General features: G+C 44.1%; 1 protein-coding gene across 2 annotated transcripts; it reads left to right on the top strand.

Annotated features, from left to right (window-relative positions):
- The first annotated feature begins 114 nt into the window (after positions 1–114).
- stau1 (staufen, RNA binding protein, homolog 1 (Drosophila)) lies at positions 115–11,565 on the top strand. Of its 2 annotated transcripts, none has more exons than XM_014167446.3 (16): positions 115–299; positions 1,234–1,552; positions 1,634–1,755; positions 2,049–2,199; positions 2,373–2,529; positions 2,675–2,849; positions 3,234–3,329; positions 3,447–3,665; positions 3,911–4,054; positions 5,752–5,892; positions 6,067–6,145; positions 6,416–6,573; positions 6,766–6,933; positions 8,195–8,317; positions 8,613–8,701; positions 10,535–10,819. In XM_014167446.3, the coding sequence occupies exons 2-16, from the start codon at positions 1,363–1,365 to the stop codon at positions 10,629–10,631; spliced, it is 2,109 nt and encodes a 702-aa protein (XP_014022921.2). In that variant the 5' UTR covers positions 115–299; positions 1,234–1,362; the 3' UTR covers positions 10,632–10,819.
- The last annotated feature ends 5,036 nt before the right edge of the window (positions 11,566–16,601 follow it).

The following is a 16,601-nucleotide window of genomic DNA, read 5'->3' as shown; positions in this document are numbered from 1 at the left end:
TAACAGACATGACTATACTATGAAATATCTAATATGTTCATTCATTAGCTACAAAATAGTCCACTTTCCAGGCAGACATCCTCCTAGCTGAACGATGTCATTTCCCGGAAGAGACAGCCAAGATTGGGCCATTCTCTTTAGTGTTTGCCTTGTCTGCCTTTCCCCCACCTCTTCACTAGAAACATTTTGATCCAAAATCACACGGAAACCCTACACAACTGGCGCAAAAACAAACCAATACAACACTTAAGCAACGTATCCAAATGGAATAACTAAGAACTGCACAGAAAGATAACGAGGTGAGGTTTATTAGATGACTCTTCTGACTAGCTAGCGTCTCGCGCTAGCTAAATGCTAGCCAAACATGATTTGCTGCAGGAGTTGGCTAACGTTAGATAGCTAAGCTTGCGGCTTCGGATCGTTCGTTTATAAGCTCAGTGCTTCAGAGGTAGCTATGCCGGATGCAAACGTGTCATTGCAAAATATAACTATACTGTAGTTATGTTTTCAAAGCACATTTAAAATTCAAATACAAACGCCATGAGTGTGAAATGTATTGACGTCGCCTCGATAATTAGATAACTTGCATATCTAGCGTAATATTAGGCTAGGTTCGATAGCTATCTACCGGTACTTAACACGCGTGTAAACAAATGGCACAACCGCATGAATTTGTCTATAGACAACCAGAATTAATCAATGACACTTCACGTTTTGTAAAAAAATACATCTATAGTAGTTAGATACTAATGTTAGTAGGTAAGTTATGTGATATGAAACGAAGTTAGCCAGCTTGCTAGACAGCTAACGTCCGTTAGCTAAGTTGTAGCTAGCGGAACACGCCTTACAAAGAACCTTCAAACGACACACTTATCTTCTAAAGTTGTCCTCTCACCAAGTTTGGTATTAAGTTATACTGACTATGTTAGCCATATTGCAGGTCAATAGCTGTCGTTCGAATGTTCTTTGTATTGGATGTATTGTAATCCATTCATGTTTTATGTCTGATGCAAAATCACAGCACCCTTATAACCATTTCATGCATAGGTGTTGCAACGTATTAATTGCTCTGTCTTGTCACTGCTGGCCTGGATCAACAAAGGCCCCTGAAAGCCAGTTGTGCAAGGCACTGACAGTGGGCTTTGTTGTAGTGATGCGAATGTGGCATCTCAAAATGCAGTTAACAAGCTACCCCAAAACAAACTATACCATTCTCTGTTATCCTCTTTTCAGGGAGAGCTTTGCAGTCACTCCTCTCAAAATCAAATAAACCCTAAACGTCTATCTCTGCTGCACTGAAAAGCACCCACCTCAACTCAACCTGAGCCTACCGCCTGACTCACCTAAACCCAACCAGCCAGTATGTTCCAGTGTCCGGGTAACCCAATGTCCAGCGCTGCTGCCAGCCCCATGCAGCAGCTGTCTCAGCCCCAGCCAGGGTACAGCATCCCCTGTGCCTCGAGTCCCCTGCCCTCTGAGAGCGCCAGTCACCCTCTCCGGAGCTCAGCCCTGCCCTTGGGCTCAGCCACTCCCTTCAGCCCCACCTCCACAGGTGTGTGTGTGTGAGTGTGTGTCAAAGCTGTCTGTGTGTCTCTCTCAATGGGCTTATCTGTTTTTGTTTGTTTGTTTTTAGTATCTAACATGGCAAACCCTAAAGAGAAGACCCCCATGTGTCTGGTGAATGAGTTAGCCCGTTTCAATAAGATCCAACCTGAGTATAAGCTGCTCTGTGAGCAAGGACCAGCTCACTCCAAGGTAACTCAACAACCCAGCCACTGGTAACTCACTAGCAAACTCGGGTTGTATTTATAAGGATACACTCACTGTAGCAAAAGGTTTTGCAACTGAAAATAAAAACAAATATTTCTTGTTGGACAAGTTCAGATAGTGCCACACCATTTCTGGCCTTTTGTGACAACTGAACACAAGCCTGGAAAGATCAGTCATCAGTGTGCTTTTTATGTCTACCTTCCTGCTCTTTAATACTTATAACAGAGATTTATCCCTATCTACTTCTCTCTTCTGTCTCTGTTTCCTTACTCTCCCAGATCTTCTCAGTGCGATTATCACTAGGGGATCAGCACTGGGAGGCAGAGGGGACCAGCATAAAGAAGGCCCAGCACTCTGCAGCTGCCACAGCCTTGGCCCAGACCACAATGCCCAAACCTAGCATGAGGAACAATACCCGCAACAACACAGGTCATCACTTTGAGTTGCACAGTATCATGATAGGGAAACATTCATAGTCAGTGGCATTAAGTATCTACATTAAATAGGTTTTGAGTTTGATCACTAGGTGCATTAAAGTTTTGGTGCCTATTGTTCTTTAATGTGTTCTGTTTTCTGTTTTGTCTGTGTGTGTACTACCACAGTAGACTGCATGACGCAAACGGTGGAGCTGAATTCCCTCTGTATGAAGCTAGGGATGAAGCCTATGTACAAGCCCATAGACCCTTACCCCGGGATGAGACCACCCAGCTTCAACTACAACATCAGGGCCCCGGGGCCTTACCAACGCTCCATGCAACAGTACGTCCATTTGTTTTTCTGGGGGGGTATTTATGGTAAAACTTCAATTAATACCCCAGGCGTTTATTGGAGGCCAGCATGATTAGGTAAGTCAGTCAGTAAAAGCTATACCTGAGCGTCTCCTGTCTTCTCGGTGTGTGGTCAGGTACTACTACCCGTTTCCCCCGGTGGGGCCGGTGCTGTACCACATGGAGCTGAACATCGGGGGCCAGCAGTTCCACGGAAAGGGGCGTACGCGGCAGCTCGCCAAACACGACGCTGCCTCCAAGGCCCTGAAGACTCTGCAGAAGGAGCCCATACTGCTGCAGCAGCTGCCTGAGGTCAGAACTGCCTGGGGTCAGAACTGCCTGGGGTCAGAACTGCCTGGGGTCAGAACTGCCTGGGGTCAGAACTGCCTGGGGTCAGAACTGGGGAGAAAACACTAGGGTTGGAACAGTCCCTACTTATTCCTTTCTGTTTCTGGGAATACTCTAACTGGAATTCCTGGAAAAAGTTGGATGAAAGTTTGGGAACATTTCTGGTATTTTTCCCAAAGGGCAACACCTGCTACATGGATCACTACACTGGTCTGCTTCACAACATGAAGGGCACATATTTGACTCAATACTGCCACACAGAGCAATTCCTCTGCATCTTATAATCACTCTGCTGCAACATACACAGCTGTCAGATAGAATGTTTTGACACAAACTATTTCATTTCAGATGAATGGAGAAGACACTGAAGAGAACCTCAATAAATCAGAAATCAGCCAGGTGTTTGAGATCGCACTGAAGAGGAACATGCCTGTCAACTTTGAGGTAGGCTTTGGTCCTGCATTGGCTCAACTAACAGTCCAGTTATATAGTGGAACTAATTTTGTTTTCTCCCCTGAGGATATACCTTTCTAATGGTCTTTCCCTTACCTCTTCCCACAGGTTCTGAAGGAGGCAGGTCCTCCCCATATGAAGAGCTTCATGGTGCGTGTGGCAGTGGGGGAGTTTTGTGGTGAGGGCGAGGGCAAGAGTAAGAAGATCGCAAAGAAGCTGGCAGCTACAGCCGTGCTGGAGGAACTGAGGAGACTGCCCCAGCTGATCCCCTGTGTGGAAAAGATGCAGCCAGTACGCATCAAGAAGAAGACCAAGTCCATCATTAAGGTGAGAGGACCAGGGTGATGAGGTCAGGGAGAATAGAGGGCAGATGGGAAATTTGCTTCCTAGCTGGCAGTGAATAAAAGTACTGTACATCATAAAAAAGAACAAGGGCTTCTAAGAAGGCCATTGTTAATTCTTAAAGGGCAACAGAAGGGAGAGGAGGGGTGATGCGGAAAACTTTTGCAGGGTTGGAAAATTGTTTTATAGGAATGTTTGATCTTGTGCTTGTTCTCTCCATCCCCCTCCAGCTGCAGACCAGTCCAGAATATGGGCAGGGCATGAACCCCATCAGCAGACTGGCTCAGATCCAGCAGGCTAAGAAAGAGAAGGAACCAGAGTACAACATGCTGACAGAGAGGGGGCTGCCCAGACGCAGGGAGTTTGTTATGCAGGTGAGACAGGAGGCCCTGGGCCTGGCACATAGCCTACCACTACCTGCTCTTGACCAAATCAACCCCATGCTCTCAGCCTAGGGCACTTGGTTTAGCCTTGGTTTCTCAAATGATTGCCTCGCCTGGTTCACCAACTACTTCTCTGATAGAGTTCAGTGTGTCAAATCGGTGGGCCTGTTGTCCGGGCCTCTGGCAGTCTATGGGGGTGCCACAGGGTTCAATTCTTGCGCCGACTCTTTTCTCTGTATACATCAATGATGTCGCTCTTGCTGCTGGTGAGTCTCTGATCCACCTCTACGCAGACAACACCATTCTGTATACTTCTGGCCCTTCTTTGGACACTGTGTTAACTACCCTCCAGACGAGCTTCAATGCCATACAACTCTCCTTCCGTGGCCTCCAACTGCTCTTAAATACAAGTACAACTAAATGCATGCTCTTCAATCGATCGCTGCCTGCACCTGCCCGCCCGTCCAGCATCACTACTCTGGACGGTTCTGACTTAGAATATGTGGACAACTACAAATACCTAGGTATCTGGTTAGACCGTAAACTCTCCTTCCAGACTCACATCAAACATCTCCAATCCAAAGTTAAATCTAGAATTGGCTTCCAATTTCGCAACAAAGCATCTTTCACTCATGCTGCCAAACATAACCACGTAAAACTGACCATCCTACCGATCCTCGACTTCGGTGATGTCATTTACAAAATAGCCTCCAATACCCTATTCAATAAATTGGATGCAGTCTATCACAGTGCACTCCGTTTTGTCACCAAAGCCCCATATACTACCCACCACTGCGACCTGTACGCTCTCGTTGGCTGGCCCTCGCTTCATACTCGTCACCAAACCCACTGGCTCCAGGTCATCTACAAGACCCTGCTAGGTAAAGTTCCCCCTTATCTCAGCTCGCTGGTCACCATAGCAGCACCCACCTGTAGCTCGCGCTCCAGCAGGTATATCTCTGGTCACCCCCAAAGCCAATTCCTCCTTCGGCCGCCTCTCCTTCCAGTTCTCTGCTGCCAATGACTGGAACGAACTACACAAATCTCTAAAACTGGAAACACTTATCTCCCTCACTAGCTTTAAGCACCAGCTGTCAGAGCAGCTCACAGATTGCTGCACCTGTACATAGCCCATCTATAATTTAGCCCAAACAACTACATCTTCCCCTACTGTATTTATTTATTTTGCTCCTTTGCACCCCATTATTTCTATTTCTACTTTGCACTTTCTTACACTGCAAATCTACTATTCCAGTGTTTTACTTGCTATATTGTATTTACTTCGCCACCATGGCCTTTTTTGCCTCTACCTCCCTTATCTCACCTCATTTGCTCACTTTGTATATAGACTTATTTTTCTACTATATTATTGACTGTATGTTTGTTTTACTCCATGTGTAACTCTGTGTTTTTGTATGTGTCGAACTGCTTTGCTTTATCTTGGCCAGGTCGCAATTGTAAATGAGAACTTGTTCTCAACTTGCCTACCTGGTTAAATAAAGGTGAAATAAAAAATAAATTAAAACTTGTGTAGGTCTGAGGGATTGGACAGGTGTGAGCAATATGACACCTAGCCTAAGGGCAATGTGGAGCCTGCGCCATAGGCATACACACTATCTAGGCTAGTTCTCTCAGATCTCCCTAGTGTCTATGGTTCTCTCATTCTGACCTGTGGTTGTGGTCACCAGGTGATGGTGTGTGGTCAGTGTGCGGAGGGCTTGGGCCCCAGTAAGAAGGTAGCGAAGAAGAACGCAGCAGAGAAGATGCTGGAGCTTCTAGGTTTCAAAGTTCCCCAGCCCCACAAACCTGCGCTCAAAACGGACGAAAAGGTACAGTAGGTCCCCAAGAGCCACCAGAGGCATCCCATCCAGACCACTGGTTTAGTTAGACTCCACTCATGCTTATCTATCCAGTAGTACATAGCAGAGATAGTTTGTATTGACTTGAATGATCATTCAGCTGCCAACTGACGTGTATTCTTTCTGTTGATCATGTGACCCAAGGTTCCACTGAAGAAAAATGGAGACGGGAGGAAAGTGACCTTCTTTGAGCCAGGCTCTTTGGAGGAGAGCCAGTCGCTGGGTGAGTGGTTCAAGCGCAGGGTTGAAACTACACATACTTTGATATGTACTCAGTTTTATGCAGTACACTTTGCGTTTGGATGTGGTATGAGACATTTTACTTACTCGACTTAAACCCTTTTGTCTCTTTTGGGGAGCATAGGTAATCCACAAACTTCCCCCAGAGTGTTATGCGGGATGACTGATTTAGTATTTTGGAACGTGGGATACTTTTACATGACATGGGTGTTTCATTCCGTGACTGTCTCTGGTGACCCCCCCCATCTCTCAGGTTCCAAGGAGGAGGACTACCGCCTGCCCTTCCTCAGCCACCAGCAGCTCCCAGCAGGCATCCTGCTCATGGTGCCCGAGGTGGCCCAGGCTGTAGGGGCCAGCCCTAGTCAGGGGCACCAGAACAAGGACTACGGTCCCCGGGCCAACCCTGCCAAGGTGTGTCCCTTTGTTTTAGTGAAATTAGCCATGGTATTATTTTAGCTCTGCTATCTTTTACCTCACAGTTTGTATGTTTATTTTAGTCCTGTGATGTTCTCTTTTACTTCTTCAATATTTTGTTGTAAATGTGTCTTTGATTAGCAAGATGAGCACTATGCAAATAAACAGTATTGTTATTATTATATTAAGGCCACCCTGACGGCCATCATTGCCAATGAGCTGCTGTACGCTGGTGCCTCCCTGACCGCCGAGACCATTCTGAAGAGCCAGAACAGTGTGGGCCATCTAGTACCCCATGGACCCCTGACAAGACCCTCTGAACTGCTCAGCTACCTGGCCAACGTACAGGGACTGCAGGTACACACATACACACACACACCCGTACCTTAACTCACACAAACACCTACCCCATGGGTTCCTGACCAGACCCTCCGAACTGCTCAGCTACCTGGCCAACGTACAGGGACTGCAGGTACACACATACACACACACACGTACCTTAACTCACACAAACACCTACCCCATGGGTTCCTGACCAGACCCTCCGAACTGCTCAGCTACCTGGCCAACGTACAGGGACTGCAGGTACACACGTACACACACACACACACACACACACACACACACACACACACACACACACACACACGTACCTTAACTCACACAAACACCTACCCCATGGGTTCCTGACCAGACCCTCCGAACTGCTCAGCTACCTGGCCAACGTACAGGGACTGCAGGTACACACGTACACACACACACACCACACACACACACACACACACACACCCCCCCCGTACCTTAACTCACACAAACACCTACCCCATGGGTTCCTGACCAGACCCTCCGAACTGCTCAGCTACCTGGCCAACGTACAGGGACTGCAGGTACACACATACACACACACACACACGTACCTTAACTCACACAAACACCTACCCCATGGGTTCCTGACCAGACCCTCCGAACTGCTCAGCTACCTAGCCAACGTACAGGGACTGCAGGTACACACACACACATACGTTAACACACACACACACGTACGTTAACACACACAAACACCTACCCCATGGGCTCCTGTCCAGACCCTCCGAACTGCTCAGCTACCTGGCCTAATGTACAGGGACTACAGGTAGTCATAGACACAATGATGCGCATGCATGTGTGTGCACGCGAACGAAAACACACACAATTAAACTTTTTATTAATGCAGTGGTATTCAAACTTTTTCAGTGGGGACCGCATTTTTTCCCCACCAGAATATCTGGGGACATAAAATTTTCTCCCACAAATTTCTGGATACTCCACCCCATCCCAACTTTAAAATCAGTAAATTCATCCATTTTACATCAACAAATAACCTTCAATTTATTACGTTTTCATCTCTTATCCAAATTATAAGAAACTGATAAATATATTTACTCAATATTATTACATTTTTTAAATTATCTTTCTCAAAAATGTTTGTATGTTGTCCCATACAATCTCTACCTTTTTGTTGTTGTTGGGCGACCCCACTGCAGTTCCTGGGGTCGTGACCCCGATTTTGAAACAACTATATTAATGTTTTGTGGAGTGTTAATGTTAGTATTAATATCCTCTGTTGCTTTTCTTCCAGGTGGAATACAAAGACTTCCCCAAAAACAACAAGAATGAATTTGTATCGCTGATCAACTGCTCCTCCCAGCCCCCCCTCATCAGCCACGGCATTGGCAAGGACGTGGAGTCCTGTCACGACATGGTTAGACTCGCACACATCCACACTGAAGGAGCTTTAGTGTTTAGACCAGGATCTTGTTCATTAGGGCACACTGTAGCAAAAAAAAAAGCTGGTCTCCCAAGAGGCGTAGCAGTCGAAGGCAATGCATCGCTATGAAAAAAAGTATATTGGACATGTTCACAAAGTTCCTCCCTGTTTCACATGTGCCCTCTGAACACAACCCTGATGCTCTAAATTAGACATATACAGGCACAAGCAATAGGGAAATGATGATATAGGCTACATCAAATATTCCACATCCTCCCTCTGTCTACAGGCTGCCTTGAATATCCTGAAGATTCTGTCAGAGCTGGACCAGCACCAGCAGCAGACCAATGACAGGACAGCGAATGCACCACTCTCTGGGTAAGACCATGCATCTAATAGGTCAGATGAGGACCAATGTTACAATATTATTGAGGTTGAATAATAATAATAGTTTAATATACAGTGCCTTGCGAAAGTATTCGGCCCCCTTGAACTTTTCGACCTTTTGCCACATTTCAGGCTTCAAACATAAAGATATAAAACTGTAATTTTTTGTGAAGAATCAACAACAAGTGGGACACAATCATGAGGTGGAACGAAATGTATTGGATATTTCAAACTTTTTTAACAAATAAAAAACAGAAAAATTGGCCGTGCAAAATTATTCAGCCCCTTTACTTTCAGTGCAGCAAACTCTCTCCAGAAGTTCAGTGAATGATCCAATGTTGACCTAAATGACTAATGATGATAAAATAGAATCCACCTGTGTGTAATCAAGTCTCCGTATAAATGCACCTGCTCTGTGATAGTCTCAGAGGTCCGTTTAAAGCGCAGAGAGCATCATGAAGAACAAGGAACACACCAGGCAGGTCCGAGATACTGTTGTGGAGAAGTTTAAAGCCGGATTTGGATACAAAAAGATTTCCCAAGCTTTAAACATCCCAAGGAGCACTGTGCAAGCGATAATATTGAAATGGAAGGAGTATCAGACCACTGCAAATCTACGAAGACCCGGCCGTCCCTCTAAACTTTCAGCTCATACAAGGAGAAGACTGATCAGAGATGCAGCCAAGAGGCCCATGATCACTCTGGATGAACTGCAGAGATCTACAGCTGAGGTGGAAGACTCTGTCCATAGGACAACAATCAGTCGTATACTGCACAAATCTGGCCTTTATGGAAGAGTGGCAAGAAGAAAGCCATTTCTTAAAGATATCCATAAAAAGTGTCGTTTAAAGTTTGCCACTAGCCACCTGGGAGACACAAACATGTGGAAGAAGGTTCTCTGGTCAGATGAAACCAAAATCGAACTTTTTGGCAACAATGCAAAACGTTATGTTTGGCGTAAAAGCAACACAGCTCATCACCCTGAACACACCATCCCCACTGTCAAACATGGTGGTGGCAGCATCATGGTTTGGGCCTGCTTTTCTTCAGCAGGGGCAGGGAAGATGGTTAAAATTGATGGGAAGATGGATGGAGCCAAATACAGGACCATTCTGGAAGAAAACCTGATGGAGTCTGCAAAAGACCTGAGACTGGGACGGAGATTTGTCTTCCAACAAGACAATGATCCAAAACATAAAGCAAAATCTACAATGGAATGGTTCACAAATAAACATATCCAGGTGTTAGAATGGCCAAGTCAAAGTCCAGACCTGAATCCAATCGAGAATCTGTGGAAAGAACTGAAAACTGCTGTTCACAAACGCTCTCCATCCAACCTCACTGAGCTCGAGCTGTTTTGCAAGGAGGAATGGGCAAAAATGTCAGTCTCTCGATGTGCAAAACTGATAGAGACATACCCCAAGCGACTTACAGCTGTAATCGCAGCAAAAGGTGGCGCTACAAAGTATTAACTTAAGGGGGCTGAATAATTTTGCACGCCCAATATTTCAGTTTTTTATTTGTTAAAAAAGTTTGAAATATCCAATAAATTTCGTTCCACTTCATGATCGTGTCCCACTTGTTGATTCTTCACAAAAAAATTGTTCTATATCTTTATGTTTGAAGCCTGAAATGTGGCAAAAGGTCGAAAAGTTCAAGGGGGCCGAATACTTTCGCAAGGCACTGTATTTGTCTTATTTTCTAGGTTTGCAAAACTCCGAAAACATTCCAAAAGCTTTTCAGAAATCCTAGTTTCTCTCCAACTTGAGAACTAGGTCCGTATGACTTGGTAACACTTGTTTGTCTTGTGTTGGGTTTCTGTAGGTGTGGTAAACAGGACATGGAGGGCAGTGACTCTCTCCTCATCAAACAGGCTAACTCAAGCACCTTGGGACAACAGACTCTGGATGGCACTGTGTAGACAGACGCACACCATTGGTTGTTTGAAAGAAGCACTAAAAGAAAACTAACACTGTTCTGATAGGCTGTTTTAGATTTCTACAGGAAGCTGAGGGCAACCATCACTAGTGTTCATATTGTATTAAATGTTCCAAAATGTTCAGTTAAACAAGATTGATAGAATAAAAATTACATTTATTTTCTCCTTGATTTTGTTTAATTGTGCACATTCATTCTTTTTTTGTTGCTTTATAGAAGAAAAATGCTGCATCATATCCAATATATATATATATGTTGAGATAAGATGGAATAATGTTAATATGATAACTGTGAAAATCAGCGTTTGAAAAGAAGCGTTTTGTCTATTTTTCCCTTTTTTTCTGTTAATGAGATCTTTCTCTTATTTTTAAATGTTGTTTTATTCTTCATTGACCCTGGAATTATTGGGGGGTTGTTAGCAGACCTGGGTTAAAAAACGAATTAAATCTTTCAAATACTTGGAGAGTTTGCTTTATGAGTGCCAGATGGGCGGAGTTTGCCGTTTTGCCTCTATTCCATTGCTCCAGGCAAGCTCAATCAAGCCCAGCTAAAGTATTTAAAATGATTTAAAATAGCTTTTTAACCCAGGTCTGGTTGTTACAATAGCGTTTACTTGTGAAGTATGGGACCCCATAGAAGGATAGGATGCAACTAGCGAGCCACTGTTGGTTTTCCTAGAGTGCTATATAACAACAACCACCGCTGCGAAGGTTTTGTGACTAAGTATAGCGTGTGTGATGTCCTGTGGTTTTGTCTGTCCCCACTGTCAGAGGTGTCGGGGCAGTATAAGTCTGTTGCGTACGGTCCTAGCACGATATCCCCCCTCTCTCCCCTTGTTGTCCCTCCCTCAGTGTCAAACCACCTCTCTGCTCCCCATGAAATGTAAGTAAAACTTGTATGCTATCACGCACAAAACAAAACCATCAGAGTTGTTGTATTTTTGTTCTTCTTACTGTATGTGCCCTCATGTTCCAAGAGAAAATGGTAGATGATAAAGGTAGGTACATTTGGGGGTACTTTTTGGACTGGATGTGTAGTGTAAGCCTAAACTAGTCTCAACAGGCGTGTTTCTGCCAAAGCGAGTCTTGCCCTACACAGATGTGATATCAATGACAGAACAACCAACCTGTCACACAGTGGCTTTACTTTGACAACAGTGGATGTTTTTACCACATATCAACACAGTTTAGTATAATAAGCCAAACAAATGGCTGACACATTATTGACCTGTCAGAAACACATGGTACAACCACCCTGTCCTGCAAGACTTAATTTCTGGCCAATGACCGTTACTGGCAGTTCCAGCACAACTCGGGTTTCTTAAAACGAGCTGAACAGGACCTAGGTTGCCAGCCTGCCTTTAAACCAGTCGAGGGGCATGGTTGGTTGGCCATGGCCTTCTCAAACCAGCTTGATAATAAGTGTAACAAAGGCAGGCTGGCCTTAGACTGGACCACACTGGAAAGCATTAAGCTGTAAGAGTAGTACAGTTGGGATTGGTCATTTTATTTCCCCATTATATAGTTTTTATCCCATTTTCAATATTTGTTTATCCATTCAGGCCTGGTTTCCCTGACAGATTAAACCTACTGGAATAAAAAAAAACATGGTCACCGTATCATTTTAGTCCATGACTAGGCTTATTATGTGTCTGGGAAACTCACCCTTAGATTTTATCTGTAGAGACTAAGTCTACAGGGAGAGTTAGTTAGCTGCGGTCAGGGGAGGTTCTCCATTGGTCAGCTCTACTTGCTCTCAATGAAAGGCTACGTGCACTAGTCTGACCCCATGAACCGATATGTCACCACGGAGGACTCCCACGGCAACAGCCTGCAGGAAGAGGAAGAAGGGTGCAGTTACACAGGTTAAACCTGGCTGTATCGTACAAACGCACTATGTTAGATATAGTATGCTTATCTTGTTTCACCCATATATATACAGTGGCTTGCGAAAGTATTCACCCCAAAGGGCATTTTTCCTATTTTATTGCCTAACACCCTGGAATTAAAATTTGGAGGGTTTGTATCATTTGATTTACACAACATGCCTACCACTTTGAAGATGCAAAATATTTTCTATTGTGAAACAAACAAGAAATAAGACAAAAAAATCAAACATGAGCGTGTACACTTGTTTATTCCATGTGTAACTCTGTGTTGTTTGTGTCACACTGCTTTGCTTTATCTTGGCCAGGTCACAGTTGTAAATGAGAACTTGTTCTCTACTAGCTTACCTGGTTAAATAAAGGTGAAATAAAAAAAAATCTAATTTATCCTGCCTCAAACAGAAAGACCACTCAGGGCCCATATTTGCTTAGCGTCTCAGAGTGCTCAGAGGTCCATCTTGTCCATGTAATCTTATTCATTATGATCAAAAAGGCAAAGCTGGTTCTATATCAGGGACTCGTGCTCTGAGTCGCTTTGTGAATATGGGCCCAGAACACATTTATAATATTCTCACAGTAACATACAAAGGTATTTCTGTATGATTTGGATTTATTTTGTTGTAAGTTAACACTTTTCCATAGGTTACCCTTTTACCTATGTCACTACACATTAATAACTATAGTAATACCATTCTTAGTTGCATAGTAATATGTATGGTAATAAACATCAGCAATATTCTCCCTAAGGTGGTCTGTACTCCCTGGTTCACCTCCACACAGGCAGTATTGAAGAGACCTAGGATGCTGGCGATGGTGATTATGTGGCCATGGTTCTGCTCCTTCATCTGGGGTACAAAGGCCTTCACCACCTGGGAAACAGACAGGTTGACACACATGCACGCACGGACAGATCGTCACACGCAGGCATTGACACACGGACAGACAGACGCACACAACAAGGACAGACAGGCATACTCACACGGAGAGAGAGGCAGACACACACACAAGCACGCACGCACGGACAGATGGACAAGCACACAAACACACACACAGATACTTTAATTTGGTGAACACAAATACTGACTATCAGGATTATCAATAATGATGAAATAACGATTTTGAATGAGCTAAATGATGCAGTAGTATTGTACTGCCGTCCTTATGGGACTTCTGCCTAGCTAGGCCTCAGGTTTCTCAGTGTGAAGCAGGCTTACTGTTCCCCACTGTAAGAGGATCAGGGGGGGAATCCTCTAGCCCTTTCATTGTAAGTGTGTGTGTGTGTGTGTGTGTGTGTGTGTGTGTGTGTGTGTGTGTGTGTGTGTGTGTGTGTGTGTGTGTCTCTCTCTTTAATACACTGTGTATGTGTTGTCGTTGCTCCGCTAAGGGGATAAGAACTAATTAAAGCTGTACATTTTACGTGTCACATGCAGGCCTGGGCAACTCCAGTCCTCGGTGGCCTGATTGGTGTCACTCTTTTGCCCCAGCTAACACACCTGACTCCAATAATCAACTAATCATGATCTTCAGTTAAAAAAATGCAATTAGTTTAAATCAGGCATGTGTGCTAGGGAGGGGGGAAAAGTGTGACACCAATCAGGCCCCAGAGGACTGGAATTGCCCAGGCCTGAATAGCTGATGAATAGGGATGAATAAAACTGATGTACATAGGGATAAAACGGCTTGAAATTTAACTTTTGCAATGCAAAGATTTAAACCTAAACCATTCATATTTTCAGACTTATAGTCTAATATTCTGATTGTTTTCACATACCAGTATGCGTTTCTTCTTCATGTTACCTCTATAGCCCTGGTAACACTATGGCTGCGTAAGACGCTCTGGATAAGAGCGTCTGCTAAATGACTAAAATGTAAATGTAAAATGTGTCAATTGTTGTTTTATATGTCAGTTCATAGACTCGATGCCAAGTTATTGGGCCTTCAAAAATCTTTTCCGAACTGACTTGAATTTGATACGGTATTGCAGTCCAACCTTTGAGTGAAAACCTTTAAGTAAAACTGATACATTTTTCAATTTATACTAATCATTTTAAGCCATTTATGATTTTTTTTATGGGTGGCAGACAGACTAGTTCTTTAATTTCTTTAAGTTATTGTCTCTTCCAATTTTGTGGCAGAGCTGCGATGAGTTGGTTATTTTGTATTGAGCATACACCTCCATACACTGTTGTTAGTTGCTTGAGGATACTTTAAACAGGGATAGATTGTCAATCCACTGAAAATGTAAGGTTTTAATCTGCAAAAGGCAAAGAGCCCGATCTTAAACATAGGATGGGCCTCTCTTAGTAGCTTGATAGAAAACCAATTTGGATACAATTACGGTACAATGGAGACTTTAAGAGAGAGGTTTAATGCCTTAATATTTAATGGTTTTAAACCTCCAAACTCATGTTCATTATATAAATAAGCTTATTTAACTTTATCTTGTTTGCCATTCCAAATAAAGTGAAATCTTTATTCCTAGCATGATTTGAAAAAGGATTCTCCTCTAGTCGGTAGAATAATTAATTAATATGTAAACTACGATATGACTAGGGTATTAGTCAGGGTAATCTTCCCTAGAGAATTAGTCAGGGTAATCTTCTTGTAAATGTATAAGTGTTTTCCTCTCCACGGTTTCAAGATTCTATCTATTTTGCTAAGTTTTCGATCAAGGTTAATAGTTGCAAGATCGCTGAACTTTTCCGGGATATGTACACCAAGCACATAGACTTCACCATCTGCCCATTAATTGGGAGACAAAATGGCAATTTATATATTTTATATCTTTTAGAGACCCAATCTGTAATATAGTACAAATCAAATCAAATTGTATTAGTCACTTGCGCTGAATACAACAGATGTAGACCTTACAGTGAAATGCTTACTTACGAGCCCTTAACCAACAATGCAGTTTAAAAAGATATGGATAAGAATAAGAAATAAAAGTAACAAGTAATTAAAGAGCAGCAGTAAAATAACAATAGTGAGACTATATACAGGTGGATACCGGTACAGAGTCAATGTGCGGGGGAGTGTTAGTTGAGGTAATATGTACATGTAGGTAGAGATAAATAAAGTGACTATGCATAGATGATAACAACAGATAGTAGAGGCGGTGTGAAAGTTTGGGCGGGGGGGGGGGGGGGGGGGCTAATAGGGGTTAATGCAAATAGTCTGGGTAGCCATTTGATTTGGTGTTCAGGAGTCTTATGGCTTGGGGGTAGAAGCTGTTCAGAAGCTTCTTGAACCTAGACCTGGCGCTCCGGTACCGCTTGCCATGCGGTAGCAGAGAGAATAGTCTATGACTAGGGTGGCTGGAGTCATTGACAATTTCTAGGGCCTTCCTCTGACACCGCCTGGTATAGAGGTCTCGGATGGCAGGAAGCTTGGCCCCAGTGATGTACTGGGCCGAAAGCATTACACTCTGTAGTGCCTTGCAGTCGGAGGCCGAGCAGTTGCCATACCAGGCAGTGATGCAACCAGTCAGGATGCTCTCGATGGTGCAGCTGTAGAACCTTTTGAGGATCTGAGGACCCATGCCAAATCATGACAGTCTCTTGAGGGGTAATAGGTTTTGTCTCTCAACCTGCTCCACTGCAGCCCTGTCAATGAGAATTTTCTCGGTCCTCTTTTTCCTGTCGTCCACAATCATCTCCTTTGTCTTGATCATGTTGAGGGAGAGGTTGTTGTCCTGGCACCACACGGCCAGGTCTCTGACCTCCTCCCTATAGGCTGTGTCGTCGTTGTCTGTGATCAGGTCTACTGCTGTTGTGTCATAGGCAAACTTAATGATGGTGTTGGAGTCGTGCCTGGCCATGCAGTCATGAGTGAACAGGGAGTACAGGAGGGGAATGAGCACGCACCCCTGAGGGGCCCCTGTGTTGAGGATCAGCGTGGCAGATGTGTTGTTACCTACCCTTACCACCTGTGGGAGGCCCGTCAAGAAGTCCAGGATCCAGTTGCAGAGGGAGGTGTTTAGTCCCAGGGTCCTTAGATTATTGATGAGCTTTGAGGGCAATATGGTGTTGAACGCTGAGCTGTAGTCAATGACTAGCATTCTCCCATAGG

The sequence above is a fragment of the Salmo salar genome, chromosome 22, assembly GCF_965601325.2.
Source record: "Salmo salar chromosome 22, fSalSal1, whole genome shotgun sequence".
Classification (NCBI taxonomy): domain Eukaryota; kingdom Metazoa; phylum Chordata; class Actinopteri; order Salmoniformes; family Salmonidae; genus Salmo; species Salmo salar.
This window is presented reverse-complemented; position numbering and strand designations above follow the sequence as displayed.